General features: G+C 41.5%; 1 protein-coding gene across 3 annotated transcripts in view; it reads right to left on the reverse strand.

The window, feature by feature from the left end:
• Nucleotides 1–17,169, reverse strand: part of adam12 (ADAM metallopeptidase domain 12) — a 355,264-nt gene that overhangs the window by 297,038 nt on the left and 41,057 nt on the right. For 2 of the 3 annotated variants that reach the window (XM_008106757.3, XM_062976054.1), the window contains exon 2: nt 10,461–10,594. In XM_008106757.3, the coding sequence (XP_008104964.1) occupies nt 10,461–10,594 (134 nt within the window). Of the gene's footprint in view, nt 1–10,460; nt 10,595–15,085; nt 15,808–17,169 lie in introns of those variants that run through there. The other variant, XM_062976055.1, reaches the window with a different exon arrangement.

Genomic DNA, 17,169 nt, shown 5'->3' on the forward strand with positions numbered 1-17,169 from the left:
CAGTTTGCTGCACCAGAAGCACACAAGTCCATGCTGTTCTACTTTAGAAATAATTGATTTAGTCGCTTTATAGCCTTTTAGTTCCCATGAATTAAGAGTTACTAGCATTCTTCCCCTGAGTCTTACCAGCTTTGAGAATTTACAAGCTCTACTTGTTACAGCAATACAGCTGGTAAGGTTCGTGATCTGAAGCTTATGCTAAAAGATCCCTGCAGCTTGGCAACTCTTTCCCCAGGTGAAATTACAGCCTCTGTTTGCATTTAGTGCTTTTTCACAAAGTAATTTTACTGAGACTTTTAGCTCTATGTGAAGGAGATCCATGTTCTAAAAAAACAGCATTTTCACTTAGGAAAATTCTAGATTGTGGATAAATTGGAGCTATATCATAATAATGGGAAGTTATCATCTTGGTAAAGTCCTTTGGAAATTACAGATATGCATGCCACCAAAACTGGGTTTAATACTGCATCTTAAACCCAAATTTTAGAAGAAAATGCAACCTGCAACAAGTACAGAAAACTCCCCTACCCATGGTTCTTATAAAAGATTTAAAGATCACTATGTAACAAAATTTGAAAACAATTCTGTTCCTGGTTTGAAAGTGTTATTTGCTATTTAATTGCCTGGTACTTACTTTGAAAGTCGTTGTTATATATCAGAAACCTTGTTTTTGTGGCTTTCACAAACTATATTTAATTGGTTGAGACTCGATTAGATATTCATTGAAAAACTATAGCAAAATGCACTGCAGGATGTCCCACAAAAACAAGGTTTTTAACTTTTTTCATGTTTTTATGATAGAACCAATTAGGAAATGACATTTATAAGTGAGGAACAAAAATCGTGTTACATAGTGGATTTGTGGGTTGAAGGAAAGTAACAATATTGAAAATTGAAAAGGTTAAGCTAGAATTGAACATTGCGTTTTTTGTACTTTTCTCCTCCAAGGATCTAACACCAGCTGGGGGCCTGTATTTGTGCTAGGAAGGAGCACTGGGGGGGGGGGACTCAAGTGCCTTTCACAAAGCTTTGCTTTCCTGATCTTGAAAGCAATCATCTGGGACTATTTGCTAAAAAGAAGGAATAGAAAGGTACTTTTCCTTCTCAACATCTGTGATGACCCATGGGCCTTGTAGTCCTGCTCAGGACATTGTAATTCCTGATGAAGATGAAAACTTGGGTTTTTTACCTTCCCAGTCTGAACTGGATTCCTCTCAGCCAGATCTTTCCCAGGCAGATCTGGGAACCTTGCACCTGCAAGAAAGTTGTCTCCCAGAAGTATGTCAAACAAGCCCAGAGCCTACTTCTCCCGTGTTCTTGCGCCGGGAGTTTTGTAAACAACAGAGAAGTTTGGAATCAGCTTCGCGCAGGAGTGCGAGGATTGCAGCTAAGAATGTGGCCAATTAAGACTGCTTCTCGTGAGAATCTTTGGGGAGTCTCACATCTGGTCTCAGAGTTTAGCTTTCGGTTCTGATTCCCAGAGAACTGCTTCGGCGGGAAAGTTAGACTCTATTTAGGTGTTTTACCCGCGTAGTAACTTCGCGGAGTCAATTCGTCAGCCTACGGAGCGAGTTGTGTCTGGACAGCGCGCTCCGTTTCAAGCCTCGCTCCTGCTCAAGCCTTGCCTTGCTATCCAGCCTTCGCCTTGCTTCCCAGCCTTTGTTTATCTACGGACTTTGCCTTGTTTCCCAGGATCAATCCTTGCCTTGTTCCACGGATTTTATCAAGTTATTCCACGGACCTTGTTCTTGTTCTTAGTTACCTTGTTCCACGTTCAAGCCTTGTTTCAAGTATCAAGTTATTTCCTAGCCTCGCTCAAGTTTCATGGACTAAAGGACCTTGTCATCTCCCCTCACTTTGCTTGGCAAAGTGAGTGTTTCGGTTATTGGATTACAACTTTGGACCTTAATATTTCTTATTGGACATTGCTTTTTTGGACTAATTCTGACCTTTCCTGAAAGGTCTAATTCTGGACTATTTTCTACACTTGTTTTTATTAACTTTATATATTCCTTCAATAAAGATATTAGATAGATTCTGGCCTCTGTGTATGGTTATTGGTGCTCTGCAGCCTGGGTCGTGACAGTTTGACTCCGCGCCACCCTAAGCACCAATTAACCTCGGCCAGAATGTCTACCGGAGTCGTACCTGGGCCGAGCGGCCAGCCGATTACCTACACCATCGACAAGGATGAGGTGGACCGAATCCGTGATAAGCTCAATGCACAGGATGGAGAAATAAGGGGTTTGAAGGAACGCGGAATTCGTCTTCCGGCCATGGCGTTGCCAACCAAGTTTACTGGAGAAGCTTCTAAGGTTCATGTCTTCCGTCGCCAATGTCAAGCTTATCTAGAGGCCCGTGCTGCCGAGTTTCCCCAAGAAGACATCAAAGTGGCATGGGTTTACAGTCTTCTAGACGGGCCAGCGGCCAGCTGGGCGACGGCACTGTACGACCAAGCCTCTCCACACCTAAGATCAGCGCAACACTTCTTGGACCACCTCAAGGAGACTTGGGGAATCGAGGACAATTTGGAGGCAGCCGGTCACAAACTCCGTCGCCTTTTCCAAGGAGACAGACCTATGTCTCAGTATATAGCCGAGTTCCGAGTGCTGGCCCACAACACCGGCTGGAACGATGTAGCCCTCAGGGGACAATTCCGGGAGGGTCTCAACATTGAAATGCTGGAAGAAATCTCCAAGGTGGATCCTCCCCAGACCCTCGAGGCACTCATTGATCAATGTTTACGGGCTGAAGTCATGATTGCCAACAGGAAACAGTGGGTTCGAGGCCAGGGCAGTAGAGCCGGGGCAAAACCCCCCGCTCCCGCCAGCGTTCAGCCACGTCCGGTGTGGAGACCCCCACCGCCAACCCCATACCCCAGAGGAGGCGAGGAGGTGCCGATGCAGTTGGGCAATGTGCGTCCCAGACTAGATGCCGCCGAGAAGGCCCGTCGTCAACGCTTAAACCTCTGCTGGTACTGCGGGAACGGGGGCCACTTCGCCAGAGAGTGCCCAGCCAAAGGGAAGCCTGCCGCCCGTCTTGCGGCGGCGTCCTCCACGGAGACGAAGGCGTCTGAGCCGACTGGCACACAGCCGGCGGGGGAAGCCAACGACCGGGTGTAGAGAGGCTCGCCAACCCGGTCAAAAAATCCATCCAAGAGCCGCCAACCGGGGTCCTGTTCCTTCTCGTGGTCACATTATGGTCAGCAAAAAGGGGACCCGTCATGATCCACGCCATGATAGACTCTGGAGCTACCAACAATTTCATCGATAGAGAGTATGCCGACTCTCTGGGATTACAATATCATGATTTCAAGAATGCCCGTGTGGTGCAAGCCATAGACGGCCGCCCCCTCAAGACGGGCCCCGTAAGTCAGTGGTCGGAACCCACCAGGATGTGGATAAGGGAACATATGGAAGAGATTTCCTTCTTTGTTACCGAGGTCCCCCATTTCCCTGTGATTTTGGGAATTCCATGGCTGACTCTCCACGACCCTAACATCTCCTGGTCCAACAGAGAACTGCAGTTTGCTTCACCGTACTGCCAAAACCATTGCCTCGTAGCCAAGGTATGCCATGCCACAGACACCGAGCCCATCATCACCTTGCCAAAGAAGTACTCCGAGTATTGGGATGTATTCAATGAGAAAGAAGCCGAAAAATTACCCCCACATAGACCTTATGACTGTGCCATTGACTTGGTGGAGGGGGCCCCGATCCCGCGAGGGCATCTCTACTCCCTGACTGAACCAGAGCAAGAAGCTCTCAGGGAATTCCTAGAGACAAACCTTCGCAAGGGATTCATCAGACCCTCTCAATCCCCAGCCGCCTCCCCAGTGATGTTTGTGAAGAAGAAGTCAGGGGAACTACGCTTGGTGGTGGACTACAGAGCATTGAACAATATCACCAAGCGGAACAGCTATCCCCTGCCCTTAATCTCGGATCTACTGGATCGGCTTCGAGGAGCCAAGGTTTACACCAAGCTGGATCTTCGGGGGGCTTACAACTTAGTTCGCATCAGGGAAGGGGACGAGTGGAAGACCGCCTTCCAGACCAAATTCGGATTATTTGAGTCCCGAGTTATGAATTTCGGGTTATGCGGAGCCCCCGCAACGTTCCAGCATTTTGTCAATGACATTTTTCAGGACTATCTAGACAGGTTCTTGATAATCTACCTGGACGATTTTTTGGTGTTTTCTAGATCACAATCAGAACATGAGAACCACGTCAAAATGGTGTTACAACGATTGCGGGATCATGGACTTTATGCCAAGCTGGAAAAATGCGCCTTTGATCTACAAGAGGTAGATTTCCTTGGTTACCGCATCTCGCCTCTAGGGCTTTCCATGGATCCAGCCAAGGTTTCAGCAGTATTGGAATGGCGGGCGCCAACTAACAAGAAAGAGGTGCAGCGTTTCTTGGGGTTCGCGAACTATTACCGCAAGTTCATTCCAGATTTTGCCCGCTGGTCCGACCCCATCACTAGCTGCATCCGTGGAAAGCAGCCTTTCCGCTGGACTGATCAAGCAGAGAAAGGGTTCCAGCAACTAAAGAAACTATTCACCTCCCAGCCAATTCTACAGCACCCAAATCCTGGAACCCCTTTTGTGGTGCAAGCGGACGCCTCTGATGTGGCAATTGGGGCTGTACTCTTACAACCGGTGGGAGATCACCTCCATCCCTGTGCCTTTTATTCTCGTCAACTAACCACACCAGAGAGGAATTACACCATTTGGGAAAAAGAACTACTGGCCATAAAGGCAGCCTTTGAAACTTGGAGACATTGGCTAGAAGGGGCCAAATTTCCCATTGAAGTCCACACTGATCATCGTAATCTAGAACATCTAAGAACTGCCCGCAAACTAAATCAGAGGCAGCAACGTTGGGCTTTATTCTTTGAACGTTTCAACTTCCAGATCCATTATGTGACCCCAGCCCAAACCAAGCAAGCAGACGCCCTGTCACGTAAACCGGAATACGCTGCAGGACGCAAGGAGACCTTTGAATCCCAACTGCTACAACCCGAGAACTTTGCCACGCTCACGGTGGGGAACACCAAATCCATTCCCATTGGTTCAACTTCCCCTACTCCAGGACCCATCTGTGCTCAAGAAATCAGGGCTAGTCAGCAAGCAGATGCCTGGGCGCAGGACCAACTTCGCCAAGGTCTGCATTTTCCCTTTTCGCTTAAAGATGGGCTGCTCTGCTATAGAAATCATGTTTATATCCCACCCGGACCGGGCAGGGAAAAAGCGCTTCGTCTGTGTCATGACTGCAAACCAGCAGGACACTTCGGACTATTTAAAACTATGCATTTGATCCTAAGGGATTTTTGGTGGCCCAAGATCCGCAAGGATGTGGAAAAATATGTCAACACCTGCCCAGTATGCCAGCGCTCCAAGATACGAAGGGAGAAGCCCTCAGGGCTTTTACACCCCCTTCCTACCCCATCTCGCCCATGGGAAATAATTTCCGCGGATTTCATCACTGACCTACCACCTTCCTGTGGATTCACCACGATCTTAGTGGTGGTGGACCTTTTCACCAAGTTAGCCCATTTCATTCCCTGCGAAGGCCTCCCCACGGCCAAAGAAACTGCGGATCTATTTCTTCAACATGTTTTCAGACTACATGGATTGCCCAAGAGTTTAGTCACAGACCGTGGATCTCAATTCACCTCTCGTTTTTGGAAGGCACTACAAAAACTATTGGGCATAGACTCTCGCTTATCTTCAGCTCATCATCCCCAAACAGATGGGTAAACGGAGCGCACCAATGCCACTTTGGAGCAGTATCTTCGCTGTTATGTAAACTACCAACAGGACAATTGGGCTTCTCTGTTACCACTGTCTGAGTTTGCCTACAACAATGGAGTTCAAGCTTCTACAAAAGAAACGCCGTTCTTTGCAAACTACGGCTTCCATCCACGTTTCTTCCCCCCTGTCATTGAAACTTCAGAAGTTCCCGCAGCAGAGGATTGGCTGCAGGAACTCACAGCGGTGCAACAACTTTTGCTCCAGCAACTGGACCAAGCCAAGGAGGACTATAAACGCCACGCTGACAAACATCGCCAGCCGGGCCTCGAAATCAAGGTAGGAGATCGGGTTTTCCTGTCCACTCGCTTTCTGCCCTCACACCGCCCTTGCCGGAAGTTAGATGCCCGTTTCATTGGCCCCTATCCAGTGGTGGCGCAATTAAACCCCGTGACTTTCAAACTCCAACTTCCGCGTTCAATGCGCATTCACCCAGTGTTTCACCGTTCCCTGCTCCTTCCGGCGGATGGTGTGCGACCTGATACAGACCAACCGGCCCCCCCTCCTGTTTTGATGAATGGGGAGGAGGAGTTCGAGGTTGAGGACATTTTGGATTCTCGCTTTCACCGCCGCCGCCTACAATATCTCATTGACTGGGTGGGTTTTGGCCCTGAGGAACGCTCTTGGGAAGACGCCTCCACAGTCCATGCTCCTGATCTAACCCGTCGCTTTCATCAGACCTATCCCACCAAACCGCGACCTCGCGCCTCGGGGAGAGGGCCCCAGTTTGGGAGGGGCCTTGAGGAGGGGGATAGTGTGATGACCCATGGGCCTTGTAGTCCTGCTCAGGACATTGTAATTCCTGATGAAGATGAAAACTTGGGTTTTTTACCTTCCCAGTCTGAACTGGATTCCTCTCAGCCAGATCTTTCCCAGGCAGATCTGGGAACCTTGCACCTGCAAGAAAGTTGTCTCCCAGAAGTATGTCAAACAAGCCCAGAGCCTACTTCTCCCGTGTTCTTGCGCCGGGAGTTTTGTAAACAACAGAGAAGTTTGGAATCAGCTTCGCGCAGGAGTGCGAGGATTGCAGCTAAGAATGTGGCCAATTAAGACTGCTTCTCGTGAGAATCTTTGGGGAGTCTCACATCTGGTCTCAGAGTTTAGCTTTCGGTTCTGATTCCCAGAGAACTGCTTCGGCGGGAAAGTTAGACTCTATTTAGGTGTTTTACCCGCGTAGTAACTTCGCGGAGTCAATTCGTCAGCCTACGGAGCGAGTTGTGTCTGGACAGCGCGCTCCGTTTCAAGCCTCGCTCCTGCTCAAGCCTTGCCTTGCTATCCAGCCTTCGCCTTGCTTCCCAGCCTTTGTTTATCTACGGACTTTGCCTTGTTTCCCAGGATCAATCCTTGCCTTGTTCCACGGATTTTATCAAGTTATTCCACGGACCTTGTTCTTGTTCTTAGTTACCTTGTTCCACGTTCAAGCCTTGTTTCAAGTATCAAGTTATTTCCTAGCCTCGCTCAAGTTTCATGGACTAAAGGACCTTGTCATCTCCCCTCACTTTGCTTGGCAAAGTGAGTGTTTCGGTTATTGGATTACAACTTTGGACCTTAATATTTCTTATTGGACATTGCTTTTTTGGACTAATTCTGACCTTTCCTGAAAGGTCTAATTCTGGACTATTTTCTACACTTGTTTTTATTAACTTTATATATTCCTTCAATAAAGATATTAGATAGATTCTGGCCTCTGTGTATGGTTATTGGTGCTCTGCAGCCTGGGTCGTGACAACATCCAATTTGTAGGGTACAAAGTTAGAGAGGTATGTATGGAGCAACAGAAAAAGATGATGTTGGAAAGCTTCATAAGAATGGTGTCATTAAATAAAAATGTGAAAAGCAACACTACTTCGTTATTAGTGTGAAATAAAGAACAGGCTGTGGAAATGAAAAAAATAACTTGCACAGTAAAACAGCATCCCATCCAATGCTGAAGCCTTGCAGAGACCTAAACTTCCCTATGAGTAATGCTAACAGCTTAACTTTCCTGGTTTTGATCAATAATGTAATATGAGAAGCTCATTATATATCTTCTCCCTCTCTCAATCTATTCAACATTGTTGATTTATCCATGGCTTCAATTCAATCATTTATTTATATTAAGTTTCTATTGAGGGGAAACACCAATACTCCATATGGATCTCTGTGCCAAGCCACAAATCTTTTTTTAATGTTCACCTTGAATAGCAAGCAATCTGGAAAACAAATTAATGACTTGAATACACATATTTCTGTTTTCAGGAAAGTCCTCCACTGTAACCCTTTCAACAGACTATACTCAGTAAATCTGGAAATGTCTCAAGTACTATAAAATAAGACCATCTGTTTCTAATTGAATGACCTAAAAATAGAATACTGTAGATAACTAACACATTTGTGTTATCTTAATTAAGATCCCACACAGTTCTCTAGATATATGAAAACATCCCTTTGGCAAATACTGGTATTTGAAAATATAGCAACTATTCCTGCAGGTGGGGAAAATACTAATGAAGAAAGATGGTACACACAGAAGACTTGCACTCATATTAAAAATCAGCATCTTCTAAAAATTTCAATTTATCATATAGAGACAAAACATAAAAAGAATGTGTTACCTCTATTAAGGTTCCAGTCCTAGGCACATCAGAAGTAAACCCTATTGAAGACTGTGAATATTATTTCCTAGTAGGATTTTATATTAAATTGTCCAGAAAAGAATTCTAGCTTTACAATGGTAGAATTGACCAAAACATGTGCTTTGTATGTAGTCAAATCAAAAGACCTGAAGCTGATGCTTTGTTATTCTACATATTCTTCAATAGTTTCTGCTTTATGCTGCTAATTAACTCATCTTTACTTTGAGAGAGCTTGACTAAATAAATAATAAAATTGAACAATGCAATCTACATTTTCTCCTCAGGAAAAAGATGAAAAAGGATCCACAAAACCTCTCTCCTGCATTCTACTAATTGGATGAAGACATACAGCGAAGAATTTCTAGAGTTCATCCTATGTGTTTAAAATAATGAGAGAAATTAAACTTTCAAACATATTGGTCTATAACACATACATTTGTAAAGAAAACATGCAACTTGCTATCCTTTTCTAACCAACAAACAAGTCTCATTCAAAACTGTAATACAAATTTGGGTATACACACATAGTAATGCCATAAACAATGGCTACAAACTAGAGTTGCCAACTATGACAGAAAGGTGAAATCCTTAAAATGTTTGTTACTGCTGTTTAGTACCATCTGTAGCTCAACTTTCATAACACAGCCAGTTTTTCTCCTTGGTCCAGAATTATGTTCTTAAGCTGAAAACTCTCTCATAGAAAGCATTAGACACATGAGTGGAAAGTACAAAAGAGACCATTTTTTTTCCTCTGCCAGGCAATACTCTCTGGCATTGTCTGAAAACACTCTGATCTCTATTCTTCTCTTTGGAGACAATTTCTTTCCTCTTTTGTTGTAAAATACAGATGTCACCATACAACTTATCAATGTCAATCTCAGTGTGGAGGGCTGTGGCATGTTTCAACATCGGATATTTTCTTTGGTGCAACATTTCAGTGTCTTGTAAGATTCCTCTCAATTTTGTGTTATCAACGGGAGACACATTGTCCAAAAAGACTTGGTGCAATGATTTCTTTTGTTCACTTCCATGCAACCAGGCAGGTTTTCCCTCTGCACAGTTTGAGGATGCCTAGCCCTGGTGGTAAGAATTGGATCAGAACCCTCCAATTCTTTCAGGAGTTTACATAATGGATCTTGATACCATTACTTTCCCATTACTGACTTCTGTGTGATAAGTTCCTTCCACTGCAGTTCCAATATGCTGACAGTCATGACAGCAGTTGTGATGATTCTCCTCTTCCCTCCCCCCTCGCTATTCCCAAGCATGCTGTTTTCCCCCAGTGCTATTCCTTTTTTAAAATTGCATTGTTGTAATTGCAAACTTGCAGGAAAAATAAAGAAGTACAGTAGAGTCTCACTTCTCCAATATTTGCTTATGCAACATTCTGGATTATCCAACGCATTTTTGTAGTCAATGTTTTCAATACATCATGATATTTTAGTGCTAAATTCGTAAATACAGTAATTATTACGTAGCATTACTGCATATTGAACTATTTTTTCTGTCAAATTTGTTGTATAACATGATGTTTTGGTGCTTAATTTGTAAAATCATAACCTAATTGGTGTTTAATAGGCTTCTCCTTAATCTCTCCTTATTATCCAACAAATTTGCTTATCCAGCATTCTGCCGGCCTGTTGGATAAGTGAGACTCTACTGTAATAAAAACCAAAAGACATGTTGAGTGGAGGCATAGGGCAAATCAGGGTTGTGGAGATTGTGCAGAAGACAGACCTCAGTACAGAGTTTGAAAACTTAATTTCCAATCAGAAAAATATTTTCTTATTAACTGGACTTCTTTTTTAAAAAAAAATCTGAATATGCTCTGAGAAACTCTGCTTGTTGCTTAATGTATTCTGCTTGATTATGACACCACAGCCTGCTCCCTATGACTCTGGCAGGGATTGTTTTTCACTCTCCAATTTTGGTCCTGGAAATCTCAGGACCTAGGATGCTCCTGACTTGGAAACTTAAAAAACAGCATATAGCGTATTCTTTAACCATGTTACAATAAATGGTCAAAGACTTACCTGTGGATAAACATTCTTCATTGGTTTCCAATGTTGGCCATTCATGAAATAAGGGACTGTTATTTCATACTGCTCGGGTTTGTTCTTTGGAATCCATTGCCTAGAGAATTTTAGTTTACTCTCAGCATCCCCTCCTAGGGTAAAATGAAGAGATGCTTCATGTTAGTAAAAAAAATCTGCAGTATATTGCTAAACAAAACAAGTTGAAAATGCAATGAGCCAATATGTTCAGTCATTGGAAAATTATTGAATGACATTGGAATCAAGTAAGCATTCATGCCATCTGTCATTTCAGCTTCACTTTGTATTGTATCAGCTTCCAAACCAGAATTGGAAATGACTGTATGAGCTGACATATTGGTGCCACAACTGTGGCAGTCTTAGCAGAAGTGTTCACAAGCAATGCTCAGTCAGATTTTGTGGATCATTTTCCATCATTGCTGTCTGAAGAAATGAACAGCAAGGCCTCACATGACATCTAGACTCAATCCTTTCCTAACTTGGCTGATACACAGGGTTGCTAGGTGAAATAAGGAGCAGGGCTCATCTCTCTCTAATTATTGTGAGAAAAAATAATTTTCAGCAGATGTTGCTTTTATTCTTTTATATTTCATCTACCCACTGATAAATCTAACAAAGAAGTGGCTGAATGGCCATCTGTCAAAGGTACTTTGATTGTGCTTTTCCTGCATGGTAGGGGATTGGACTGGATGGTCCTTGTAGTCTCTTCCAGCTCTATTATTTTGTAATTCTATTATTATAAGTGTGTTCATGTACTAGCGATTGCTTTGCTATTTCTGGGAATTATACATAAATTGGGTTCTTGATATCTGATGGAGTTTGGTTCCAAAACACACACCATCCTGATAGCAATATCCATGGATAAAAAGGTAAAAGTTTCCCTTGACATTAAGTCTAGTCGAGTCCAACTCTGGGGGTTTGTGCTCATCTCCATTTCTAAGCCGAAGAGCTGGCATTGTCCGTAGATGCCTCCTAGGTCATGTGGATAGCATGACTGCATGGAGTGCCATTACTTTCCCACCTGAGTGGTACCTATTGATCTACTCACATTTGCATGTTTTTGAACTGCTAGGTTTGCAGAAAATGGGGCTAAAAACATATTCAAAGATTCAAATTGCTGACCTTTTGGTAAGTAAGTTCTGCAGCTCAATGGTTTAACCCGCTGCGCCACTGCGGCCTCCTTAGTTCACAAATACATTTGTCTAAGACCGTAATGCTAATCAATAGGTTTTGAAAGACTTCCTATCTTGGAGTTCTTGGTTTTAAGGTTATTGAGAGAAGGAGATATGTCTAGTTATTTCAACAGAAATTCAGTTTGGAGATGGTGATTGGCTATGTAAAAAGAAAAGTTACTGCTAAAAGAATGTGTAGACAACACAGCAGTGTGGGCAAAGCATTGAATGAAATCTACAAAATAAAAGTACGATGGGATTTCTGATGGCGGGAAATGAACTATGGTTCATTATGTGTGGATGTTCAAGTCCAATTTTATACACTGGCATGGTAAAATGATGTCCCTTACATAAAATGGTTGTCAACGCAAACAAATGCCAGAGAGAGCATGATGATCTGTGAAATGATGGGAAGCTATAGAGTGTGCCTACAGGCATCTGTGTAGTGTTCGCTATGTGTCAAAATCAAGGTTTGCTTTTTGGATTCCCCCCCCCCCCCCCATCAAACATTTTCAAGTAATGATTGATTGAATCCAGGGATGCAAAAGCTGTGGATATAGAGATAAATCTCTACATCATTGAAAGAACCCTCTCACTTCCAACCCAGAAGTGTAAGAGAACTACCATCTTGTTGCTAGTAGTAAAAGGAAAACAATTATCCATTTTCACTAGAAAATTGCTGTTGTAGGAGAGTCCAAGACTTTCCTAATACCAATGATCCTGTCTGTAAGACTGTTGTTTTCCCTGCTATTATGATGTAGTGTGTGTGTGAATGCCAAGCACACGTGTGAGAGCAGTATGAGTGGAATCTCCCTGTGCAACAGGACAGGCAATTTTCCAAGCTAGCTTTCTAAGAATACACATACAAAAAACCATTAAGGGCCCACTTGGAAGCCAGGCACTGCTGAAACAGACTTGAACTGAAGTTGAAGGCTTTCTTTGTTGGTAGTGAGGGTATGGATTTTTTTTGTTGCCCTTCCTTCACTGCGGCTGTTCCCACAGCCTTTTTAAAACAAAAAACACCAAACACCTGTAGCTGGCGCAGTTAATGTGTTAGTGATGGGGTTATACCAGTGTAATAAAAAAAAAACAGGATCGTAACTTCATATGCATGCATATGTGTGTCCCGCTGGCAGCCCAGTCAACAGTGAATGTGGTGAAATATGTTTTGCACTCTATTGCAGGTTAGATTTAAAAGAAACTTATAATAATAATAATAATAATAATAATAATAATAATAATAATAATAATAAAACTTTATTTATATACCGCCCTATCTCCCGGATGGGACTCAGGGCGGTTTCCAATCATAAAAACAACACAAACATTACATAGCAAACATAATAACACATTATTAAGCAAAGTAAAAATACAATTATAGAAATAAATAACACTTACATGACCTGATCAAGGGGACGGGAACCATAAACCCAATATATTAAAATGTATCATTTTAAGTTAGAGAAATCTTGTGCAATATATTCAGGGCCAGAAATCGGCGGTATTCCAATGTAATTACTGAAAAACCTGCCGACACCACCAGGTCTTCAGTTTCTTGGCTAGTCAGCAGAAAGAATTCAAAGTTTAGTTCACTCTGAGAGGATAAACCTTTGTTGGGACTGTAGCACTTCAGATTACAAATAGGGCCTATGGGATTAAATGTTCCTGTATTTAAAACCATATGCTAGGGGTAGAAGTATTCATGGCACATAGGTTTGTGTGTCAATTAATTGCTTTTTGCAAAGCAAACAAGCAAACAGAACAGATGGCTGAATTATGACAGCAGACATTCTATTAGAGCTATATAGGTTGAGTATCTCTTACCCAGAATTCCAAAATCCCAAATACTCCAAATTACCCACATTGGTTGCTGCGATAATGACACTTTTGCTTTTGTATACATACTTAATTTCATGCACAAAATTATTTGTAAGATATTCAACGGAATTATCCCCAGGCTATGTGTAGAAGGTCTATATGAAATATGAATAAATTTCCTGTTTAGATTTGGGTCCCATCTCCAAGATATCTCATTATGTACACATAAACAAAGATTCCAAAATACTCCTGTTAACAAGTATGTCTGATAAGAAATAGTCAACTTGTACTTCTTAAAATATTTGCTGAATGTCAATTGTTCTTATGTGCCTTCAAGCCATTTCTGATTTCTGATGGTTTTCTTGGCCAGGTTTGTAAATTTAATAAAATAGTCATACAACAATGACATCAAAAATGGACCAAAATCAACAAAATGCCATCATCTCGTTTCTTGCTCTGCTCTGTTTAGTTCCTCTTACTCTGCACATGATCATGTTCAATTATATACCTATTTAGCACAGAGGTTTTAACAAGAAAAAGCCTGAGATCAGATTGTTATTTCTCTATTGAACAATTTATTCCTCTCCAGTTGTGCTCAATTTAACAAGCTAAAGATTTTGTTTTTAACAGGAGAATTAATTCTCAATTATCTCAGCGGCTTCAAAAACCTTTTATCTATATCGCATGCAAGTCACAAAACATTGAGGATCACTAGGTGTCCAAGATACACATTAGTAAAAGAACAGTCTCAAAGAGGGAAGATGTAAGTCCTGGCTGAGCTAACACAGCATGTCTGACCAGTCCAGATTAGTTTAGATTAATATTTAGGTCAGTGGAGTTTAATGGGACAAGCAAGTCTGTGCTTAACTTTTTACCACTGAAACAAACAAAACGTATTCAGACTGGGCTGGGCTGTAGCCAAATTTAAACTCTGAATTTTAGAGGTTTGTAACTAAATGTATAAATGCATTTATTTGTACATACTGCAATATCTTAAAACACTACCATCAAGCCTATATATATATGCAGAAGGAAGTGCTGAAGGAATTCAGTCCTAAAGACATGAGAAGTCAATGCTAAAGAAATCTCAACTGTATGTTTGCTACTACAGAAAATATAGTAAAAATAAACTTTGTAGGTTGTAATTTTTCTAAAGTGAGCCCAGCTGATTAGAACATAAAATTCAAGATAGCTGGTTTGATTCCTTTCCAGAACTGGTCACAGCCGTCTTGACAGACATCCCACAGTCCCTATTACTTTGCAATCTTTAAAAAATAGTGCAGCAGGATGACAGCAGAATGGGCACTCTGAGAGCTCTTGGAGAGCCAAGGAGCTCCCTCTTTTAGATGAATCGAGGTCAAAAGTGAGTCCTTTACTAAGAAATCTACGGGTAGTGGGGGAAGGAACAAAGTTCCCCAGTGGAAAAGAAAAAATAATAATAAAAGCTATTTGAATAACTAGGTTTACGAAATGCACTAAAAACACTGTATAAATACCAACCAGACTGGGATTTGGAAAGAATTGGAAGAACTAAGCCAAACCGGGCGAATAAGAAGAAGGGGTGGAGAGAATCACCATATTTGAAGAGTTAAACCCACAAAGAAGAACACTGACCTTGAAGGGGGTGTTGTTTTGTCTATCTCCCTGTCGTTCGTCAAAACAATCAAAGTGAGCAAGACGTGGCCAGAGAGCCTATATAGAGAGGAGGTTGATCAGCGGAAGTAAGAATAAAAGAGAAACAAGAGGAGACAGACCAGAATAAAACAGGAAAGTAAAACCAATGAGATGGAACTCCTAGAGAGACAAGAGAAAGTGGAAGGAGAGACAAGTGACAGGAAATAAAGAGATAAAGGTTCACAGAAAGGAGACAGGAGATCAGAAAGAAGGCAAGGTGAAGGAAGGAGAAGAATTGACACACAGACTTTAACTTTATTTTTTTTGTACCCCACCTCCATCTCCCCGAAGGGACTCGGGGCAGCTAACATGAGGCTAAGCCTGAACAATTACAATAAAACAAAATAAAATAAATTTTTAATAAAATAGTCATACAACGAAGACATCAAAAATGGACCAAAATTAAAATTTTAAGAAGCAGGAAATCGCATTCAAAGCACCCCCGACAGATGGCCATCCAGCCTCTGCTTAAAAGCCTCCAAAGAAGGAGCCTCCACCACACTCTGGGGGAGAGAGTTCCACTGCCGAACAGTTCTCACAGTGAGGAGGTTCTTCCTGATGTTCAGGTGAAATCTCCTTTCCTGTAATTTGAAGCCATTGTTCCGCATCTTAGTCTGCAGGGCAGCAGAAAACAAGCTTGCTCCCTTCTCTGCATTTCCCCCTGAACCGTTTGCAAATTCTCTCTCTCTCTCTGTGTGTGTGTGTGTGCATTTCCCCCTACAATATTTGCAAGCCCTATATATATATATATATATATATATATATATATATTCATAACTATCTAAACATGTGTATATATATTTGTGTGTTCATTTTCCCCCTGTAATATTTGCAAGCCCTATATATAAGTAGGTAAGAATATATTCATATCTATCCAGACATCTCTCTTTATATAGATAATTATATGGATCTATATGTATATAGGATTTGCAAAGACCTACAAACATATGAGGGGAAAATTCAGATATAAAATTAATGTAGATAGATAGATAGATAGATAGATAGATAGAGATTTCCCTTTTCAAAACATTCCCTTCATTAAGAGCAAAGGAGGCTTTGCAAAAGAAAACAAACTGATAAGGGAGGGTAAGAGAGAAATATATCATATATTGCAAGCAATAGCTTGCAGGCTGAATTGCCAGCCTTGACCTTGACCCCATTATAAGCGGAGGGAGGCTTTTTAAGCTTAAAAAAGGCTGAAAAACTCAGCTTATCTTCAGGTATATATGGTACCAGATAGTTTTTTACCACAGGGAGAATAGGAGAAATAGGATAAAGAGTGAAATAAAGAGTGAAATAAAGATTAACTGAAATAGCAGCACATAAATCTAAATTTGAAAAGGAAGAGAAGAAACCACTTTGGAGAAGAGGGTCCCTTTCATAAGATATTAGTTTGAAAAATGTGATGTGGGAATTACAAAAAATGTCAGAAAATTAGAAAACATTTCAAGATCAAATGTTAAGTATGAGAAAAAAATAACTAAGGAATTAGGAGAAATGAAGAATCATAAATGAGTTACAACAAGATATTAAGGAGATCAAAGAAAATAAACAGAAACTAGAGAAAACACAAGATAAATTCAAAGCCAAACTAGAAAAATTAGAAGCAATGAATCTGAAACTAGAAGTTAGAGAAGAAAAAATAAAACAAAAGGAAATGGAATTACAACTTAGGATCAGGAATGTCCAGGAAGAACCGAGGAAAAAATATTCTACAAATAATTGTCCAGTTAATGACTGATGTGTCTCAGTCCTCAGAAGAGGACATGGAGGAAAATATAGACAAAACCTATAGAATAATAACAAATTACCTTTTTCAAACACCTCCTATGATTAGAAATCTGCAAGTATTTAAAAACTGGAATAAAGATGTCAAAATTCATTTGGCAGGGGAAAAAAACAAGAATTAAACTGATTAATTTGACAGACAAAAAGAAAAGAGGAGGGTTTGGGCTGCCAGATTTAAAACTTTATTATGAAGCCTGCAGTCTAATTTGGATAAAAGATTGGATAGCGCTTCAAAG

This window comes from Anolis carolinensis, chromosome 3 (genome assembly GCF_035594765.1).
Source record: "Anolis carolinensis isolate JA03-04 chromosome 3, rAnoCar3.1.pri, whole genome shotgun sequence".
In the NCBI taxonomy this organism is placed as follows: Eukaryota; Metazoa; Chordata; class Lepidosauria; order Squamata; family Dactyloidae; genus Anolis; species Anolis carolinensis.